This window comes from Protopterus annectens, chromosome 9.part0, assembly GCF_019279795.1.
Source record: "Protopterus annectens isolate FY-2018-M chromosome 9.part0, PAN1.0, whole genome shotgun sequence".
NCBI classification, from domain to species: domain Eukaryota; kingdom Metazoa; phylum Chordata; order Ceratodontiformes; family Protopteridae; genus Protopterus; species Protopterus annectens.
Genome location: NC_056743.1, coordinates 245,232,112 through 245,254,791, shown reverse-complemented (window position 1 = coordinate 245,254,791; position 22,680 = coordinate 245,232,112). Strand labels below are relative to the sequence as shown.

Below are 22,680 nucleotides of genomic sequence, written 5' to 3'. Positions count from 1 at the left end.
GTTTCCTCTCTAGAGGTAGAAGTTGTAGGGTATGGCATTGGATTATGAACTGAGACATTACCCTGGTAGCAATTCATATCTTCAGGGATGTGAGCATGCTGGGTGTATGCCCTCATATGTATAGTTTCAGTTATCTCCTAGAGCTGTAAATAAGGGAAACCTGTCTGGCCAGAGTTTTTGAAAGTGAAGCATGTCAAACGTCATCCCCTCTATGACATGGGAGAATGTTTTCCTTTCTCTCTTCTGCTTGGTTCAGAGTAAGCCTTTCACTTTTCCCTCTGATTTCATGCTTCATGTCAAAATTCAGAAACAAAAGATGAAAACTCCTTCACATTGCCAAATGATGTCTAAGAAGAGTGTGATCTCAGTGTGTCACTTCTTGACTGTGTGAGAACCTGTCCCATTGCAAGCCAAGGAATGTCCTGCTTGGCTGCAGTGACAGATACTCCATTTCGCAGTCTCAATGATCATTTAGATCCTCTGATCTACTGGACTTCCCATTAAGTTTCCGAAGTGATTGAAGCTGCCACAAAACCATCCACAAATTGGATGCTTTCTTCTAAGTCAACATGATTCTTCTTTCTTAAACCTTTTTTCCTTCTCATGGAAAGGTATTCTGAGCCTCCTCAGTACATTAACTTTTAGGTGCCTGTGACGTAACTGTGTCATGCAGTTTGTTTTTGGTTTCTGTTATTTTACAGCCCCCAATCAGGTCTTGGGCATTTCTTTCCTCCATGGCAATATGGAGGGCAGAACTGTGGCCCCATTGATAAACAGATTCTTTAACTTTACCTGTTCTTTGAAGAAACCTACTACTTTTTGAGACTTAAATTTACTGATTGATTTGCTTGCTTGTCATCTATTTGAACAGCCTAGTGTTGCAGCTGAAAGCTGTCTTGCGGAAGGTGCTTTTCTTTGCAAATGTCTCTCTTGCTTGACCTTTTTTCTTTATTCTGCTTCCCCTCCACTGCAGGACCCCTACCTGATGGCTCCATTGCCTATACTTGGTCATCCCAGTTGTTCTGTGGGTTGGAAACCTGGCATCCTTGGGATACTTGAGATCTGTGTGAGACATTCTTTCCTGACCATCAAGCCTCATTTGGCTCATCCACTCCTGCATACCGCTCTTTCCCATAGGCTACCCATGGACTGCGTAGCTGCCTGGTCAGACAAGGAGGTGTGTGCTTGCTTTCACTCGCAAACCTTGGATCCTGTTTGACCTAGCTTGAGCTAACATAGCCTCTATAGACCGGTAATGTACCCAGCCACTGCTAGGTGCCAGGGCCACAAGCTGACATTATCCCTGCCCCCGAGAATGAATAAGCTGCCATTGGCCACTGAAGCTTATTGTACCCCTGTACTGCAGATATCTGTGCTGCTAATCAAACAGAGATCATTTGGCTATGGTCAATGCTTCATCCTTCTATACTACAGAGCCAAGACTTCTTGACTCGTTCTTCCATCCATTTGCAATTCTTTTTCCCCATTCTCTACACATGGTGTTGGGGTGTCAACTCAGTAAGGACAATCATCCAGAGCATTGTGGTAGCCCTGCAGGAATTGTTCTTCCATACCACACATACACATGCATACTCGTATCTTTAGCTAATTTAGAGCGTCCAGTCCCACCTACTGCATGTCTTGGAATGTGGGAGGAAAACAGAGCACTAAACCAATGCAAACACAGGGAGGACGTGCAGACTCCATGTAGAAGGTACTCCAGCCTAGACTCGAACAGGATAACTTCTTTTGAAGGAAAAACATTACCTGCTGGGCCACTTGACTTGTGTTCCTGATCAGTCAGGAAAATAAGTTCTTAGAGCTGTTGAAAGTCTGCCATTATACAGCAACAACAAATAGATGCTTAGCCTTTGGCTCTGTTATTACAAAAGTCTCAACTTAAAGTTGTGCATTGGCTTTCCAAATTTGTTTATCTTTACTGTTTTATGTCAAATCATTAGGGGAAGTGAGGGTCAGTATTTAGACCTACAAGTGTTTGCTTTTCAACATTACACTGAGGATATTAGAAGAAGAAAATCACAATAATTATCCATTTTTTGGAGGCTTCTTCACTCATCAGCTGATATGATTCATACTAGTCTCTTATGGACATTTTATTTATTTAACATTTGTTTACCGGGAAAGTCCGACTTGGAATGAAGCCAATTTTCAGTGGGGGCCCAGGAAGTAACACTCTAGATGCATGCCTTTGTAACCTAGGAGAAAACTGGAGCACCCAGAGGAAACCTACATGGATGCAGGGAGGACATGCAGACTCCACACAGAAGGCACCCCAGCTGAGAATCGCACCGGAGAACCTCTTGCTGTAAGGTGACAATGCAGTTGTTGAGGCGACATAACACAGTTATTCACAGGAGTACGTACATTTAATATTTATAATATGTTAAGTAGTATATAAAAAGAAGTTTAACTCATTTAATTTGCGTAGTATGTAACGGTGTCATGTGGTGAAAGAGATAAGTGAGTAATGCTTCAACACACCTAGATGCTGTTTACAAGGGGTTAATGATTGGAAAACCAAGTTGGAATTGACTGTTAAGAATGGTGAACCTTGTTATGTGAACTGCATAATGGTACCTTTTGCTTGAACTGTTTAATTTTATTATCCAGGTAAGTGAACTGGTGACCATTTTAGCCATAACCCGAGAAGCTTGGCAGATAGCTGTTACAGTTGGATGTAGTATAGATACAAACTTCAGTTCACAAGAATATTTTTTTAAGTGAATGTTAATCTTATTACATCTTTTCTTTTGCCAGTCTGGAAAGCAGTTGAAGTGATTATGACATTATCTTATACAGTTCAACCTTATTACTTAAATAAACTTGCAGTAGTATCATTTAAATCAAATAAAAATGCTTCCTTCCTTAGCACTATCTTAGTTTTTTTTTTGTGCAAACTAGAAATTAATACTGTTGGTCAGGAGAGCTAACCCTACTTAAACTGTGTCCATTACTATATAGATGGCAGTTTAAGAGGGAATACTTGTCCCTGTTACAAATAGTACTGTAGATGTATACTTCGATTGTATTGTTATTAAGGAGATAGTCTTGGATCAGGATGCTTGTGGTACTTTGTGTTCATAGTGTCGAATATGACCACATTGCTGCAACTTTTATTTTATGTGGTATCAATCACTACTGTATGCCATCTGTCACATCCCAAAGTCTTTCCTCAGTCATATGTAACCAGGACCTTTCCAAGGACTTTCCTGGTTTACACCTTCAGATAGATGCTGTTCTGAACCAAGAAATGAATGTGTAAGCTACGGAGCAGAAGGTAGAGGAGATTAGGGCAAGCTGGCAAGGCACCATTTTGACAGCTATTTTTTGTTCAATACTTTGTCTACAGTACTGCTCCATGCGCAGCATGCAGTAATATCAGTGCAGGCTTTTGTCCACAGACAATATACTTGTAAGTACCCAGTTTTTTTTCATGTTTCTATCCCCATTCTGCACCATGGTCTGAAGTTTTATCTGGCTATTCCTGTCTCTTCATGGGAAAGGTTATTCGGCAGAGTGCTGCTCTGTTCCCCTCCATTACCCCCCAACACACGCACACACACCTTTGATTCTTTGGGGAGTGGCTCCGGTAATCATTCTCAGGCTACAGTCATGGACTACAGTAGCTTTGTAATTATTCTGCATTCCTTAGTTCGAGTTGTATCTGATTCCAAAGAGCTAGGCCAGAGATGGAACAGGGCTTTTCTCCTACACTTGAATTCCTTTTCTGGTTTACCCAGAAAAATATCTGCATTGTTTTGAAACTTTGTAGACTGGTACAAGTCTATACAGGTAAGTTGGTTGTTGAGGGGTGAGTGCATTGTGTCATCAATGATCAGAAACTGTAAAGTAAAGAGGTTAAAAGTGAGGGGAGCCCCCTTGATATTTCAGTAAACATCCCTCCTTCAGTTCTGCAGACTTGCGTAAGGTAATATCGTCTTGGTTTACCTTTGGCGAGAACTTTGACCTTTAATGTTGTATCAGTAAAAAGCATCTGTTTCACATAGAGTTTTTAGCATTAGAAGAATTTTTGATAGAAGAAAGTGAATTTGATCTTTCTGGTGGACTTGTGTAAACCAAAAGTCTGAGCTTTTTTATTTTGTAATGTTTTGCTAATATAACAAAAAATAATAAATTCTCTCTTTAGACAAGGTGAACAAAAAGGGTAGGTCCACCTGCGAAGCTGGGCAGTAGGGGATAATGTCACTGTGGACCTCCCCAGTTGGAAGAAAGTTTTAATTATAATGGCTAGGGATTTACCATTCCAAATGTATAGTTTTTAAAGCATACTTTAAATTTGTTGTAATGTGTGACTAAATGCACAATTTTTGTAACTGAGCTTCTAGGTCTTTCTGGATCCTAGAAAGCTGCAGCGATCTTTCTTCTGTGTGGGACCCATAACCTGTACATTAGAGGTGGTAGTTTTTCCTCTGGCTTTGTCAGAAGGAGGGCTGTGCTGTGCTGCAGGGTTTATCATTGCCTGGAAATTTCCTTGTGTAGCCTTAATGGGTTATGTAACAGGAATATTTTCTTTCAGTTTGTAGTAGAGAAATTGCTAATATACCACTTTAATTTTCAGGTAAGCAAGAATGACATCAGGAAAAAAGTGCGTCGATTGATGGGCAAATCACACATTGGCTTACTTCACAGTCAGGAAATCAACGAACTGTTAGACAGACTTAACCAACTGGTAAGCTTGCAAGTGTCTTTTGGATATTGTTCATTGCTGGTGATATCAACTCCTGCTTTGTCTGCATGAGAGCACAAGTTGGTGAATTCTGTACTAGTACAGTCTTGAATTTTTCTCATCAATCTGTTGAACTACAAGTTATATTGTTGCATCGTACCAAACACATACTGGGGTTATAGATTGTGTTACTACATGCCATCCAGTATGCACCGTCCTGCGTATCATTTGCTGAGGTTCTATATCACTGCATCCTTCTCTGCTCACACTGGTTCTGGCAGGTTGTATGACTCGATACTACCAATATGCCATAGGCATCAAACTGCCATATTTTATTCAGGATAGGATGATTGCTTCAGGCTGTGGCATTAGTGTCCCGATTGCCTTGTATTGTGAAGTACAGGGTGTTATACAGTTGCATTCTTGTTTAATGTGCAGTTTGGGTTACAGAGTGGACATTAGTTTTACCATTATTTTGTGGTGGTTATTTGTTATAATGATTATTGTCTGTGCCCTTCTCTGTGTTTTCTTTAGATATCTTAACGTACTGCATGTTGATGATGATGATGTTGTTTGAAGTTGTCTTCTATGTCTGTTTTAATGGTTATGTCATTGTATTTCCTTGTACATCTTTTGTACTATTGATTATGTACAGTTACTGAAAACAGGGTGAAAAACTGCTCACATTGGATCAGCTCACTTAACTAATTTATTTAAATAAATAAAATATTTCATCACCCATCCAAAATGTACTGCATGTTACAAATTGCAACCTAGGTATGTCCTGCCTGACATGTGGTCACAGATCATATATTTAAGTAGTATGCACCAAGTGCTTAATGAAGAGCAGTCACAGAATGTAGCATTATTTTTAGGTTCCTTAGCAATGGTCCCGTACTGCAGCTAGGGTGGAGCAGAGTGACACGCCTTGGGAGCAAGGTATTGGGGGATGTAGTCAACACCTCAGAAGTGTGTGAGTGCAGCACTTGCACTACTTGAATGTTTTCCTTTAAAGAGTGAGTAAAGTGAGCAACTCTTACATAGTTCTAGTATAAGCTACAGATATCCTAGACTTGCGCGATTGTTTTTGTCCTCAACCTCAGATTCAGGTGGGTGCCACTGTTGTGGCTGCCAGGGTACTGACCGAGCTAACTATGACTCTGGCAATTACTATAGAATGCAAACAGTTACAACACTGCACTTCTTCCCCTGTACATTGAGATATTTGTAGCTGCATGAATTGTTTTACCTTGACATCTACTTAGAGCCCAGCTTCCAGCCAGACTGATGTTTCTTTGATGATGTATAGCAATTGATGTCCTTCCATTTCACTGTTGCAGTATTCATAATATAGGTTCATACGTTCATACTAGGCGATCTGCCCTGGGGCAATTATAAGCCTAGACCAATTCTGTATGGCTTACGCCACCCCTTGACTTGAGTATACTGTGCCCTTTTTAAGGTTTAGTTTACTGTGCCTCTGTCTAATAGTGACACGGGGAGTAATCCCTGGGACAAACCTACGATCCCCCATCCACCTATCGAGATTCTTCTTGAAGAGATTCAGTGAGGTGCTCTGCCTTACATGAACTGGAATTCTATTCCAGAGCGAAGGGAGCCTCTGGGTTATGAACCTGTCCCTCCAGCAAGTTCTATTTATTTCTGTGCTGAGGTTCAAGTCCCTCGAGCGTGTGGCTCTAAGGGATTTAGATTTACTGAGGCGGAGCATGTCCATTAATTCTGGATTTGACATAGCTTTGTATGTCAGGCATAGACTGCCTCGAAGTAGGCGGTATGCAACTGAGTAGAGCTGAAGTTTTTTTAACCGAGCAGCATATGGCATTTGTTTGAGACCCTTGATCCTCTTGGTGAGATACTTTTGGCGTCTTTCTAATTGCTGCAGGTGTCAGGTAAGGTACATCCCAAAAGGGGCATTGTATTCTATGATGATGAGGTATGAATAAAGGGGCACGATTACCTCTCTTGATCTAGATGTGAAACCCTTCGTGATGAGGTGGGCTATGTAGAAGGTCTTTCTAACCACTTTGGCAATGTGGTTTTCAAAGGAGAGATTGCTATCAACTTGGGTCCCCAGGTCCCTAATAACTTTCTCTGTACTTAATGGGTTTCCGCCTATGTGGTAATTTGTGGGCATATTGTTTTTGCCAAAGGGTATGACTATACATTTTTTGGCATTTAGCTTTAAACCATGGCGCTGGCACCAGTTATCTGTCACTGTGAGACCTTTTTGAAGGATGTTTGTGTCAGCTGGAGAGTCGATTATGGCGCCCATTTTGCAGTCGTCTGCGAACTTGGTGAGCCATAGTCCTCCCACATTTGCCTGTACCTCGGAAAAGTATATACCGAACAAGAGTGGTCCCAGGACGGAACCCTGTGGGACGCCACAGGGAGATCCCTTGCCTAGGGCAGCCCAAAGTCTGGCCAGTATACCAATGCATTAGGTTGCTTTAAGGTATGTAATATGCCACACTTGTGCTCTTTGTGTAGCGTAGGGCATAAAGTTAACGTCCAGCCAGCCATCTTTAGAACTACTTTGCTGTCATTGCCATCTCTTGATCATTGGTCCAAATGCCTATGTTCTGTTGCTGGTTTTACCAAGCCGCTGCACGTAAGTGCCCCATTGGGGTTCCTTTTTTGTCGCTTGTGGGGTTTCATGTCATCCAAGAAGGGCAAATCCAGTGTGGGAGACAGATTCCCCATAAAGACTGCTGTGAACAGTGTCTGTTTTGTCTTGGTGCCTTGCACGACCATATATCTGGTTCCATCTGTCAGGCTTTTGTACCTAAAACCTTGCGTAGTAGACTTTCTTCTTTGGCGCTGTATCTTGAGAATCAGCAACTTAAATTTCTCATGAAAAATACACAGATATTTAAAAATATCTGTATATAGCTGAAGTGTTTTGTGTGGCCTGTTGCTCTGAATATCGCTCCCCTCCGGCTGTATTTTTCCCCTCCCACACATGCAGTTCTTGTTGTCTTCTTAAATTAGGTGGCTTTTGAATTGCCCACTCCTACTATAAATCTCATTTTGGATACTCTTCCCAGTCCCATTTCATCAGCTCATTGTACTGAGTAGAGCGAGATCATTTGGGAAGGCCCCACCCCCTTAGTTTCTCAACCTTGAATTATCTTGTTTTCGCCCTTCCTACTTCATTAAAAAATGCACTTTATTCATCTGCTTTTACTGTATTTGTGTTTCTTCCTACTTTATTACTTTATTTTGTTTTTGGTGCTTGTTCTTAAAGTATTCAATTGCATTTATTCTGCTGCATTTATTACTGCTTGTTAGTAGGCTGATTAATTTGTAACTGTTATTCTAAGTCTTTTGGTTTAAGCACTTGGGCTTTAGGCCAGTTGTTTTACATTAGGAAGGTTTGTGGTCTACAGCCTTGTGGCAAGAGAGGTAGCTTACATTCTTCTAAGTGGAGAATTGCTGGTTTGAAGGCTTTAGTGTATGTTATTCTAAAGTGTCTTGGTTCTGGTTTAAGCACTTGGGCTTTAGGCCAGTTATTGTACATTAAGAATGTTTGTGGTCTGCACTTTTGTGGGAGGAGAGGGTAAATCCTTCTGCCTTTCTGAGCTGGGAATTTCTTTCTGAAATTGGTGTGCCTTGTTTGCTGTAGCATAGACTAGAGTCAGACCTGATGAATCTAATTCTGTATAATTTGGGCACTAATCCAGGCCATGTTTTTGGAGAGGGTTCCCCTGCACCCTAGTGGCAGGAATGTGCAGTTAGAACTTGTGATTGAATGTTGCTGGAAAGGGACTCAGTTTTGAGCTTTGTTATTGGTTAATTTGTTTAAATAAGTTTGCTCTTGTTTGCTACTGTTATATTTAAGTGTGTATCTTTTCTCCTGTGTTAAATCGACTTAAACAGAGTTTAAGCATCTTTAGCATAATCTGGTTGCAGGTTTTGCTGTATTCTGATCTGTTTGTGTGATTCCTGTGTTTCCTGCTACGCCATCTTTTGTTGGCTGGGGCCTGCCTGCACTTAGTGGGAGTAAGTGAACTGGTTGGAATTGGTCTGGCATAAGGTGTTGAACTAAAAGCTCAGGGACAAGAGTTGATTGGTCACTTCCAGTATTTCTAATTGACTTTTGTTTTTATGGTATTTAACCCCCCGTTTGCACTTGTTTGCACTTGTTTGCACGTTGCGCACCACCTCTGCATGGTTTTAACACTTTGCAAAGTATCACAGCTGCATTTTTCCCTTACCAGCACTCCTGTGTAAGTGAGGCCCTTTTTGCAGCTTTGTATTGATTTTATCCAGCCCTACTCACACCTATAGGTACTCTCCTCAGACAGTACCCACTCTATCCCTGCCCTCTCTTCCACAGATTCTGACAACCTTGGATGGACAATTTCCTATGGTTTCTTCTGCTAGTCTGGTTGATATGGGCATCCTGAGACAGTATAACAACTGCCTTATGTACACAGACAACCCTCTACTACTACCACCCAGGAACACAGTATGTGAGAGATGCAGTTACATTAGGAACCTAGAATCCTTGTTGTCTTGGTCACAAGCCAGTATATCTGGCACTGAGAAGGTTGTCTGCACAAACACTATGAACACCAAACCTATAACACCACCCACACCTGTACAACACACTCCTACATATACAGGGGTTCTCAACAAAAACATACCTAAAGAAACCAAGCATCTCACACAGTACACACACCTGTGTCTCACAGCCTGTAAGGCTCAGTCACAAACCCAACATTCTAGTCATAGGAGACTCTGTTGTGAGACACACAGATGTGCCCTGCACCAGGCTAGACAAGGAGAATGTCATGGTAAGTTGCTTGTCAGGTGCTAGAATCCACATATCATGGACACACTCAAGTCTCTTAACCACAGGTACTGTTATAACTCATTGTCCATGTTGGTGTGAATGACTTGAGATGTACCTCTCTGGACTATATGAAGAGAGACATGATTGAGCTCTCTGAATATGTGTTCCAGACAGGTATGCCCCTAGCCTTAAGCAGCATCCTACCATCACCCAGATGATGCCGCAATACAAACAGAAAATGATTGACTTTAGCAGTTGGCTTAGTTTCTGGTGTCATTCATAAGGGATCCAGTACCTGACAGCCTGGGAGGACATGATTGACAGACCACAATGCTTTGCCAGAGATGGCGTTCTTGGCTTAGTTTCTGGTGTCATTCATAAGGGATCCAGTACCTGACAGCCTGGGAGGGCATGATTGACAGACCACGATGCTTTGCCAGAGGTGGTGTTTATCTGTTTCCCCCAGGCTTCAGGCAAAGACTCTTGCCTCCCCCATAGTGCTTTTTTTAGGCAGAGTCATGAGCACAAAATTACCAACATGAAAAATTCTTCTAAATGAAATTTAAAGGTCATGCTGCTAAATGCTAGGAGTCCTAGCATGAAATTGCACTCCCTGCAAGCATTCCTTGCTCTGGAGGATGCTGACATTTGTGCAGTCACTGAAACCTGGTTCAGAGCTATGGAGAGCACCCAAGTCTTACAGGTTACTCATTCTGTCATACTTTAAGACCCCAAACAAAGGGCTGCAAAGCCAAAGAGGTGGAGTTTCAGTATTTATCAAAGGTGTACACCTCCAGGCTGGTCAAAAGGTATGACGCACAGGAGACACTCCAAGTGCAGTTAACTGTTGACAAAACACCTATTCAAATCATAGCTAGCTACAGACCTCCAATGATGACTCAGGGCACCCACTCCACCTATCTGGACTTAATTGAATCCATCAAGATTCAACCCTCTGCCATGACCCTGAGTCACTTTAACTACCCAACTATAGAGTGGAAGACCTATTCTAATCCAAGCATGAACACCCAGAGATTCCTCAACTTCATCAATGCCAATGCATTGAATCAGATGGTCGACACCCCTATGAGAGGTGAAAATATCCTGGACCTGGTTCTAACCAACATGAGTAGCCAACTATAGCACCCCTGCAGTGTCATCCTCCTTGGTAAGATCAGACCATAAAGCAATCACTTCAGAAGTTACCATCTCCCCTGCCCCCCCGGTCAGGGTCAGACAAAAAAAAATAACTTTTCCAAAGTTGACTAGAATCTCCTGAGAGCAGGTATAAGCATCTTCACAGCCACTGGCCCTTAGGTTGTAACTAGCACTGATGTCCAAGCCTACAACAAAAAACTGTATGAGCACCTACATAGCTGTATGGACTCAGCAATGCCTGACAGGACCAAATCATTTTCCTCAAGGACTGTCTGGTGGACAGCAGCAATACACACTGTAATAAAAGGAAAAAAATTGTTGTCAAAGATCAAGAAGGAGCAGATGCCAAGTTGGAATCAATCTCTCCTTTCTCTGAACAAGCAAATAAGGTCACTGGTGAAATCCTCTAAAGCTAACTTTGAGTCCAAATTGGCCACATCCACTAAGGACAGTCACAAGGCCTTCTTCACATACATCCACATTCTCAAAGGTAACACCCAAATCTGCTCTGAACTGGTGGTCAATAACACCACATACACAAACGCCATAGATATAGCCAACCTGCTGGCATACAGGTTCAGTGAAAATTTCAGCCCCCTGTCCCCTCGATCAGTAAACCAAGACATCCTCAGCACCTGGTCCCTCCCCTTATTACCAGGAAGCAGTTCTTTAATGCCCTCTTAAAGACAGAAAATACAGTCTCCATGGGACCTGACAACATCTCTGGCTGTATCCTGCATGAACTCAGGCATGAGCTCTCCGCTCCATTAGGTACCCTATTCAGCCAAAGCCTGGGCACCAGCTTCGGCCCAGCCAAATGGAGGACAGCCACTGTCATCCCTCTGCACAAAGGTGGAGCATCCACTGACCCAGACAATTATAGGCCCATCAGTCTAACTAGACTAATCTGCAAGGCCACGGAATGCATTATGATGGACCTTATAAAGAAGGACATTGGCAATCTCCAAACCTTTGACCCCACACAGTTTGCTTTTGTCAAAGGGAGATCATGTCCATTAAACTTGGTCAACTTGTTCAAAACAGTCATCAAAGCCATGGATGAGGGGAAGACAGTGCACACCACCTACGTTGACCTAGCCAAAGCCTTCAGCACTATTCACCACTCGGGAATAATAGACTAACTTTCCCAGCTAGGCATCAACCCATATGTTACAAGATGGGTAGCTAACTGGCTCACTGATGGAACCCACTCAGTCAAAGTAGGGGAAGCCACCTCTAGGAGTAGGCCCATAATGAGCGGTGTACCCCAAGGGTTGGTCTTGGGACCTCTACTGTTTGGGATATACTTTTCTGAGGTGCAAGCCAAAACCAGTGGTCTGTGGCTGACCAAGTTTGCAGATGGCTGCAAGCTGGGCACTGTCTTTAATTCCAGTAGTGTTGTGAACATCCTCCAAGAGGGCCTTACCCACACTAATGATTGGTGCCAGAAGCATGACCTCAAACTGAATGCCAAGAAATGCATCATTATCCCCTTTGGGGGAAATGGCATCCTCTCTAATTATCACATTAATAATGTACTAATCAGTACTGAGGGACTTGGGCACCCAGGTTGATAGTAACCTGACTTTTGACCACCACATTGCCTTTGTTCTGAGGAGAGCTTTCTACATGACCTACCTTATAAGTAAGGATATTTCATCCAGGAACAAGGAGGTCATAACATCCCTGTATTCCTCCCTTATCATACCCATTATTGAGTAGAATGCCCCCATCAGCATGTACGTTGCCAAGCACATGCAGCGGTTGGAGAGACCACAGTGGTTCCTGACCAGGAAAATTCAGGTCTCAAACACCTGTCCAGTACAGGTAGGCTAAAAGCCCTGTCACTCTACTCAGTCTCGTACAGACTGCTCAGTGGTGACCTCTGTCTGGCATATAAGGCCATCTCAGACCCAGCCTTGATGGTGTTGTTGCGTATCCGTAAGTCAGACTTCACTCGAGCAACCCTCCTGCAAGACTTCAGCCTGGTTTGTGAAATTAATAGAACTTGTTGGCAGAGTAGATTTTTGTCCCAAAGACTCCCCCATCTGTGGAATAGACTCTCTGCCCATGTCAAGCAGAGTTCCTGTCTAGCACTCTTTAAGAGGAACCTGGATGACTGGTTGGGAAACAGAAAATATACCCCTGGGATCCCACTTGTGTCCCTGCTGGACAGGGGAAACAGGTGCTGACTTTGTGGGTACCCGAGCAAACTTCTTGCCTAGGCTTTTAATGGCCTCTGGGTCAGTAGCCTAGAATCATCCTATGAACCTATGAATCTATGAAAGATATGATGGAGGGACCTTCCTGCCCTGAGGGACAGCAGTCAGGGAAGAAGGCAGCCAAGAAGCCTAGTCTGGAATCTTCTGCTTTTCAGCCTCCACCAGATCCGAGGTGAGTGAATGCCTGGAGGTTCACCCAGCATTGTTGTCCGATTCCTCTGCTACTTCCAGGTTGGAGACTGGCGGGGATCTTACTCTTAAGGACGTCTGAGGAGGTTTTGCAGATGTCCATTTTGGATGTTCAGGAGGAGCCACTGTTGATCATTTTTGAGGGGCCTAGGAGTGTTCCTCAGGTTTTAGTCAGAGCCTTCCAAGTTTTATAAGGCAGTTGTCCCATTAAAGAAAAAACAGAAAACTAAACATGTTTTTCCTACCACTAAGGATCCACAGAGTGAGTAACAGGCCTTCAGTCAGTGTTTTAGTGTTTTGATGGCACCGAAACTTCCTCAGGGTGTTTTGCTTCCATCTCCCCCTTACTTCTCTACTTCCCTTAAAAGACCCAGGGAATAGGATTCCTCTGAAGAGGAGTTGGATTTTGATGAGGAATCCCCTTGCTTACTCTTCTGAAATTCCTTCTCCTTTGGACTATGGATCAGAGGAAGAGGAATCTACCAGTCCTGATACTCCCGTTGAAGAAAGAGATTTCTTTTGGGGGGACAATCTCCAGAATGATGGAGTTCTTTAAATGGGATTGTGCACAGATCTCTGAGATTCATAAGAGGTACTATGAGTTGCTGCAGATGGAATATCCTAATTCTTCTGCTTTTCCTCCTGTTTTGGCTACTTTGTTGGATGTTTTTTTAATGCCTCTAAAGCTCCATATTCTCAGCCCCCTGCTCCCAAGAAACCTGATAGGTTTTATAGGGTGCCTGAGCACTGTAATTTTTTTTACAAGTGCCCTGCTGCTGACCCCTCTTGTAGCCTCTGACAAGCCCTCTCAATTGCTTCCTTCGCCCAAGTTACTGCCCTCTGACAGACAGCCGAACCATGGAAAGGCTGTGTAAGAAGGTTTACACCTCGGCTACCTTGGCTTTTATGGGCTGTTAATTATCAGACCCATATGTTCAGGTACATGTTGACTCTCCTATCCCTGGTCTGTCAGGTTATTTCTGATCTTCCAGACTCTGAGGGTAAAAATTCTGGTCTTCCCTGTTAGGGACTTCCTGCCAGGTGACTCATCATTCCATCAAGTGTAGTTATGATGCAGCTGATGCTTCTTCTAGGGCTGCTGTTTTTGAGTCATTGATGAGGAGGTATTCTTGGCTTTGGCTTCAACATTTGCCTGATAGTATCAAAGCTAAGTTGGTAGACACCCTTCCTGATAGTAGACACTTGTTTGGTGAAGCTGCTGATGATTTTCATTTTGTTTTTTTTTTTTTTTGTTTTGTTTTTTTAAGTCCTTTCAGGATAAGGAAATTGCTTTACAGGAACTCAAACATGTGTTTGTTTCTCCTGTTCCTAAATTTCAGAGAAAGCACGTCAACAAGCAAGACTTTGTTCGCAGGCAATCTCACTCTCCTTCTAAGGGCAAAAAGGGTGGCAAGCAGACTCATTCTGCTAAGGCTACTCAGACTTCATTGCCTCGGACATTTTCTTTTCCAGATAAACCAGGTGCTGTCTGTCCTATTTTTTCTAGCCACTTTCCTCTTTCTGTTTGCCCTTTTCTCTCAGTCTCTTCCTGTTTGGCTAAATATTACTCAGGATTCCTGGGTTCTGTCCAGTATTCATCTTGGGTATTTCATGGTGTGGAAATCCCTTCTCCCTTTTATGAGTATTCCTCGGCCCCCTTGGAACAACTGTCCTTTTTCCCCAGAGGTGCTTTGGCTGGACCTTTTGACTCAGGGTACTATTCAGGAGATGCCTGTGTCCCAAAGGGGGGGGGGGGTTTACTCCATAAAGGAGGGTACTTAGAGACCAGTTCTAGACCTCACTCATCTAAACAATTTTCTGAAGGTGCCCACTTTTAGAATATTATCCCTTCAGACTTTGTTCCCTCTTGCTTATACTTATATGGTGTCCCTGGATCTCAAGGATGCTTATCTCCATATTCTGATCCATCCCCTTTTCAGGAAGTTTTCGCCTTTCTCTGTTGCTTCCTGGCATTTTCAGTTCTCTGATTTGCCCTTTGGACTTTCTGTTGCCTCAAAGATATTCACCAAATGCCTCACCGCAGTGATTGCTTTTTGCAGGCTTCAGGGGATCCAAGTATTTCCCTGCTTGGATGATCTGCTGTTTCCGGCATCCTCTCTAGAGATCCTTTTGCTAAATCTCCATTTTGCCATCTGTCTTCAGAGACTGAGGTGTACAGTAAACATCAAAAAGTCTTCTCTGACTCCTTCTCAGGACCATGTTTTTCTGGGTTGCAGTATTCAGATGGTGCCTTTGCTGGCATCCCTGCCTCCTCCCAAGGCCTTGACACTCATCTCCTCCTTTCAAACTCTTCTTCCTCTGGCTTCCATTACAGATGAGGAGTTTCTGAGAGCTTTGGGTTGTAAGCATCCCACCATCGCCATGCTCCCTGAGGCCAAACTTCACATAAGGAGGTTTCAGTAGTTTCTGAAGTCAGTTTGGCTTTCAGCATGCTTATCCCCTAGAATTTGTAGTTCCTCTTCTGCCTTGTCTCAAGAAGGAACTCCACTGGTGGATCCATCAGTTGTCCTTAAATCCAGGGCTCCCTTTTTATCTCCATCTTCCCTTTCAGGAGCTGTTCACAGAAGCTTCAGACGTGGGATGGTGAGCAGCTTTTGGCTCCTTAAAGGTGCAAGCATATGGTGGTCTCTTCAACAAAAGGAGCACATCAGTGTCAAAGATGTGAGAGCCCTTCTGCTGGCTCTTCATCCTCTTTTCTCCCCAGGATCTCTCAAGGTGTTTAAAGACAACACCACAGTGATGTGGTATGTAAACAAGCGGGGGAGGGGGGACAAGAATCTTACCTTCTTTGCCAGTTGGCATGCCTGATATGGGCTCTTCCTGTAAAATATCAAGTGACTTCAGTCATTTTACATTCCCTCAGGTCAAAACATTGTGGCAGATGCTCTGAACTGGACTTAACTCAATCCCACAAATGGATGCTTCACAATGATATGTTTCTTGACATTGTCCACCAGTGGGGTACTCCTCAGATAGATCTATTTGCCTCCCCTTTGAACAGGCAACTTCCTCTATTTTGTGCCAGAGTCCCAGGTCCTCTGTTGTGGAGGCTGGACGCCCTCACTTTCTCTTGGAAGGGGATGTTTCTGTATGCTTCCCTTCCCCTCATTACAAAAGTCCTGTTCAGAATTCAACAGGATGTCTCAAAAATCTTGCTGGTGACTCCCTTTTGGCTGAGACAACATTGGTTCTCTCTTCTGCATTTAGCCAAGGGCAGTCATCACAAGTTACCTGATAGGGTGGACCTACTCACACAGGACAAGGGATCTGTCATCCAGCCCCACTTGTCCACTCTTCATCTGATTCTGTGGGAGATAGGATTTTGATTACACATAGACACCATTTTTCTGAGGACATGTATAGGTTCCTGCAGGAAGACAGTAAACCCAATACTAGGAAATCCTACTTATCCAAATGGAAGAGGTTTTCTGTGTGGTGTCTTCCTCAAAAATGGTAAATGTTCCTTTGGTTCTCTCTTATCTGTGTTAATTGCCCAGTGCTGGATTGGTTTATTCGTTTAAGGCCCACTTATCAGCTGTCTCTGCTTGTCTGCCTTTAGCTCCTCCTTTAGCTACTAGGTTTGAAGATAAACAATTCCTTAATGGCATCCTTCATATTTGGCCTCACAAGAAGGCCTGTTCCTCCTCCCTGGGATCTTAATTTTGTTTTGGAGATTTTGACTCTGGCTTCTTCTGAGGCTGCAGCTTCAGCTTCCTTGCAACATTGCTCTTCAAAGACTATTCTTTTGTTGGTCCTTACTTCTGCCAGACAGGTGTCTGAACTTCAAGCTCTTATGGCTTGTCTTCCTTTTTTGGTGTTTCATAAGGACAGGGTGTCCTTACATATACTAATCCTTCTTTTATGGCCAAGTTGGTGAATGAGTTGTCCCTTAGTCATAGTCTATTCGTTTGCCCACTTTTTTCCCCTTATCCACAATCTGCGTGAGAAGGTGCTGCACGCATTGGATGTGCATAGACAACTCAGATTTTATTTGGAAAAGACTATGATTAGTAGGAAGTCTGATCAGCTCTTTGTTTGCTTTCATCCCAGGTTCTTGGTATTAGCTGTATCCAAGCAGACTATTTCTTCTTGGATTTCAAATGCTATTTTTTGTTATTCTTTTCATGGTAAGAGCCTTCCTTTTTCTGTAAAGGCTCATTCTGTTAGAGCTGTGGCTTCTTCTGGTGCTTTTTCAAGAGTTTAGTGCCCAAAACCAAGTCAAGGAAGACTTTGGATCCGACTCTCTTGGATCTGAAGAAAGTGTCTACCCCCCGTGGATCCACCAGGTTCCTCGGATACAGGGGATATTATATCTTTAAGCGCCTCCTGCACTGTCTGCTCTGGTGTTTGATCCAGTGGCTCGGGATCTGAGAGCTTTGAGCAAATCCCCTGCTCACTCAGTTAAATACAAGCACTCCTGACCCCCCTCATCCACTTCGTCCAGTTTTTCTAGAAGCTGGTCCGAGGCAGACATGGACAGGATGATGAGGATTTTCCTTCAGGCCTAGATCCAGAGGGGATGGTCTTGGCTCCGTGAGCTACCCAGGCCATACCATCAGGACTCTTCCTCTATTCTGGCCTTCGCTTTCAAAGTTGCAAGGTTTGGGACACCTGTGTACGCCAGGTTCGGTGCAGGGGAAGCTCCCTTCCTCGATGCTGATGTTAACCCTGATCAGCCCTGTTCCTATTCTCTCAGAGAAGAGTGAATGTCAGAACTGAGGTGTGTCGGTGCTGGGTCCGGGGGACTGGGGTTAGCTCTGTCTTTGTCGGAGCTGTCTCTTCCCTTAGCTGCCTCAGCACTTGACAGCTCAGGTCCGATCCCTTCTGGAGACCATGGATCTGGTGTGAGTCCTAGCTGTTTTTCCCCCTGTGGCTTCAGGGAGATGGAAAGGACCTGTTGAAGTCTGTTGATGTTTCACGTAGTGGAGAGGATTTCTTCCTGAGTTGGAGATCCGTCACCATGTCTCTCAATCTACCCCTGTACCCTCATCTAGTCAGAGCCTTGAGCCCATTCATCCTGCCCTGAGTTGACTCGTCCCAAGCAGCCTCCAGGATCTCCCTGCCCAGGAGTGATCCCTTTTTCTTTCATTTCCCCAGAGTACCCAACTGAGAAAGTCACCTGGAACATGTGCAAAAGATGCATGTTGTGACTCCCTGTTGGAGTCCTTAACTGAAGACACTTATTTCGATGAGGGGAAAGGATCCTCCAATCCCCACCTAAGGATGTCTCCTTCAGAGATGTTCTAGAAATCTTAAAGAAAAAAGGTGGGTGGTCTGCTCAACTTCCTCCTCCTGAGGAGTCAGTGTTGTTGCAGGCATTTGGGGCAGGCCTATCTACAACCTGGGTGACCCCCCTCGCTGGACAACCTCATTGATTTTGTTTCCAGCCGGGAATGGAAGGAACCAGACACCACCGAGCCCATCCCCAAGTGCCCTGACCGGTTTCTTGTAACTCTGGCAGATCGAAAGCATTGGAGCTAAGGTCCCATAGTTGATGCCATTGTGGTGGTAGCAGCCACTAAGAAAGAACTGGCAGAGAGGAGACTGCCAATGTACATCCACCTGACAAGGAGCATAGAGCGTTGGAAAGGATTGAAAGGCTCGTTTACGCCTCAGCCACCTTTGCACTGAGGTCGTTAAATTACCACCTAGCTCACTTTACCTGGATCTGTAGAGATCTGATCAAGGTGCTTTCAGCCTCTCTCTCTCTCTCTCTCTCTCTCTCTCTCTGAGTCCATGCCTGCAGAGGAATTTAAGAAAGTTTCTCCCAAGCTGACAGCTTATCTTCCATCACCAACTCCTCGATGAAGTTAATATCCTGTACAATGGAAGGTACCTCACAAGTGATCAGTTCAGAAGTTTCCCTAAGGAGGCATGCCTGGATGAGGCCATGTGATTTTGCAGAGCTCTTTAAGGTTTCCTTTGTGAATGCCCCCTAGGATGGCTCTTCACTGTTTGGGCCTTTGGTTTGAGATACTCTCACCCACAGTGAAAAGGATGGTAAGACCCTTTCTGCTGTAGGAATCAAACTTTTTACACCTCAGAGGTCCTTCTCCAGGAACCAATGAGGAGGCAAGAAAATGTGGTTTTGTAAATCCCAAGGACCGTTCCAGGACCCATGTAGGGAACCCTCCTCTACAATCAGAAAAGGGATGTTTAATGGTAGGTGCCACCCTAGAGGCAGAAGGGGCCCACAAAACAAGGGCTTCAGAGACGCCTTTTCCAACAAGCCCGATCAGTGTTCCTGAAGTGCTGCCCGACTGTCTATGGAGGCAGTTGGGGGTTGTCTCTCTCTGCACTCAAAGGCCTGGACCCATTTGACTCAAACCCCATGGGTGCTAAGCATAATATCCAGAGGCTACTACATTCCCTTTTACATTCTTCTTCTAAATTCCAAGACCCTCCCTGGCATGACATGCAGTTAGAGGGAGCAGGCAGCACAGGAAATCCAACAATTGCTGCTAAAATGTTATCCAAGAGGTCCCAGCTGAACAGAGAGGATTCGGAACCTACTCCCACTTCTTTTTGGTGCTGAAAAAGACAGGGGACCTAAGACCCATTCTATATCTAAGCAAGTTAAATGGTTATGTAAAAAAGTTGAGGTTCCGAATGGTTATGGTTCAGTCCATTCTGCCACTGTTACCAAGGATGATTGGATGTGCTCAGTAGATCTCAAGGATGCATTCTATCACATCAAAATAGACAGGCATTCCAGGAGATACCTGTGCTTTCGGCTGGGAGCCAATCATTTCCAGTTCAGAGCACTGCCATTTGGGCTTACCGCAGCCCCCCCAGGTTTTCACCAAATGCATGGCAGTGGTAACAGCTCACATGAGACTCAAAGGATTCCAGGTGTTTCCATACCTATATGATTGCCTCCTTACCACCCCCACGAGGCGTCAGCTTATCCAAGCCAGAGATTACCTAATCCAACTTTCACACTGACTGGGCATCACTATAAAGCTAAACAAGTCCAACATGGCTCCTGTACAGAACCTGGAATTCATAGGAACGCAGCTGAACACAAGAGATCTAATAACATCCCTCCCCCTGCACCGCATGATAACATTGAGGAATCAAGTCTGGAAGTTCTCACCAGTCCCCCCTGCAAGGCTAGTCTTATGTAGGATCCATGTCAGCAGCAATTTTTAGTTCCTCTAGCAAAGTTCTTTGTGTGGATTCTTCAGTGGACGTTGGCAGTACAATGGTCCTTTCTTTATCAGCCCCTGTCCAGTCCCATCAGCTTGACTCCAATTTGGAGATGGCACACCAAGTGGTGGCTTCTGTCAGACAATCTCCTTCTAGGCAAACCATTTTTGACCCCCCCCCCCACAATAGCCACAGTGACCATGGACGCCTTCCAGTTTGGATGGGGTGGCATTAAATGGGAAGACGGTGCAAGGCACGTGGTCCCCTATTGAGACTAGGTTGCATGTCAGTACCCTAGCGATGAGAGAAATTCTAACATTGCAAGCCTTTCAGAATGCTGTCCACTTGGGGACTAGTGCAGTCACACCGATAGCATGTCTGTTGTCTGATACATCAACAAGCAAAGAGGAACCCATTCATACCCCTTGTGCAGGGGAGGTCATGAGGATGTGAGAATGGGAGATATCTTCAGACTACCTTCTAGTTGCAACGTACATCCCAGGGAAAACCGACAATTTAGAGGACAGATTCAGCAGATCAGTCCTGGTTCCACACCAGTAGTACCTCAATCAAGTCAGTTGGGAGCATGATCGTCAATCACTGGGGTCAACTTTGCTGTGAACTCTTTACCTCTCCCCTCAACAAATGCAGCAAGTTCTTTGCTCTGATCTCTCCTTAGGGGGAGTCCCCGAGGGATACACTGGTCCACGATTAGCCCCCGTATCTCCTGCATGCTTACCCTCCTCTTTCTCTAATTCTGAAATTTCTTCAGAAGGCAAGTAGGCTAAAGAGTTCAGTCATCCTCATTGCCCCCTTCTGGTGTTGATGGGTTTGGTTCCACCTTCCTCTAATCTCATCAAATATTCTCCTTGGATATTGGAGTACGATAGGACATCTGAACCTTTGTGCCCTCAGGCTGACCACTCGGTTTCTCCTCTTCCACCCCAAGCAAGACAGTCCAGGCTTGCTTCTCCAGTCCTTTTAGCCTTGCGAAAGGCTTCCACTAAAAAAGTCTATACCAGTAAGTGGAAAAGGTTCATCATTTGGGTAATAAATATAAATACTGATCCATTTTCAGCACCAGTTTTGGATGTTCTGTTCTTTAATACTGTGTTTAAGGAATATGCTAGCTTCTCTACTATCAAGCTTCAATTAGCTGCTATTTCTAATTTTCATACTGCAAGTCAATTTCGTTCCCTGTTCACCTTTAGATTATGCAAATCCTTTGGCATCATCAGCACAGCATAAGTGGAATGTTTGGCTAACATTTGGAAACACAGGATTGTCGCACCCAACTGATACCCCTAAACCTTAGGGTGACTGTAAAATATCTCAACTAAAACTAAAACAATGAGTAAAAAGGTCACACAGAAAAAAACAATTGGTGCCATAAGAAGGCAGAAAGATGCATGTCCACAACTAGTGGGGTTTGGCTTTATCGGCTTGAATCTGTCCTTAAGTAGACTGAAAAGAAAAAGTCATGGACTTTCGGAATTGCCATTTAGCTGAAAAACTTGAAGTCCTTAAAGGGTAATTTTCTTTTTGTGTTTTTAACCGATTGTTTTTTTTTTTTTTTTGTATGAACTTTTCACTCATTGTTTTAGCTTATAATTTTTTTCAGGAAATGCAAATGCTTCCACTCCCCTGCTCATAAGTTCCAACTTACTCTGTCAAATGCTTTTTCTCTGCATCAAGACTCACCAACAATGGTATTTTCTTACATTCTGCTTCCCTCTGGATCATTGGTGTTATGTTAAGGTTGTCAAAATGTTTGCATCCCTTCCACAAAACCACATTGATCCATATCTATTAATTTTGGTATTACGTCCATCCTCCTTTTAGCCATTATCGACATGAACATTTTATAATCATGACTCAGTATTGAAATGGGCCTGTATGAAGCTGTCTCTCATGATCTTTACCCTCCTTAGGCATTACAGCTACTACCGCTTTCTTCCAGGATGTTGGTACTTCTCCTCCTCTTAAAATACTGTTAGACAAAACCATCCAAATCTGTTTATCTGTTTTTTTTTTCCCCTCCTAGCTTCCAGACTTCACAGGAATGCCATCCACTCCTGGGGACTTTCCTTGTAGATTGGTTATATATATATCACAATTTTTGTCTCATCTCCTCCTATCCTAATCGTTCATAATTGAGCCTAATCTGTCTCTAACCTTGGCATATTTAATTCTTCCATTAACATTTCCATTTGAATCTTTTCTTAATTTCCATGCATCTCTGCTTTATACAGACTTTCATAGAATTTTCAAAATAGTTCTAATACCTCTACAGCATCTGCTGTTACTTTCCTTGTTATAGGCTCCCTAAGCTTGGCAACAACCCTTTCCACTTTCTTTTGCCTGAATCGTTGTGCTCTACTGTTATCAAAAACAAGTTGCATAACAGCAGTCTTTTT

At 43.7% G+C, this 22,680-nt stretch overlaps 1 protein-coding gene across 1 annotated transcript in view; it reads left to right on the top strand.

Annotated features, from left to right (window-relative positions):
* Positions 1–22,680, top strand: part of MADD (MAP kinase activating death domain) — a 2,427,721-nt gene that overhangs the window by 1,802,519 nt on the left and 602,522 nt on the right. The window contains exon 28 of the mRNA XM_044082094.1: positions 4,601–4,711. Within this exon, the coding sequence (XP_043938029.1) occupies positions 4,601–4,711 (111 nt within the window). The remainder of the gene's footprint in view (positions 1–4,600; positions 4,712–22,680) is intronic.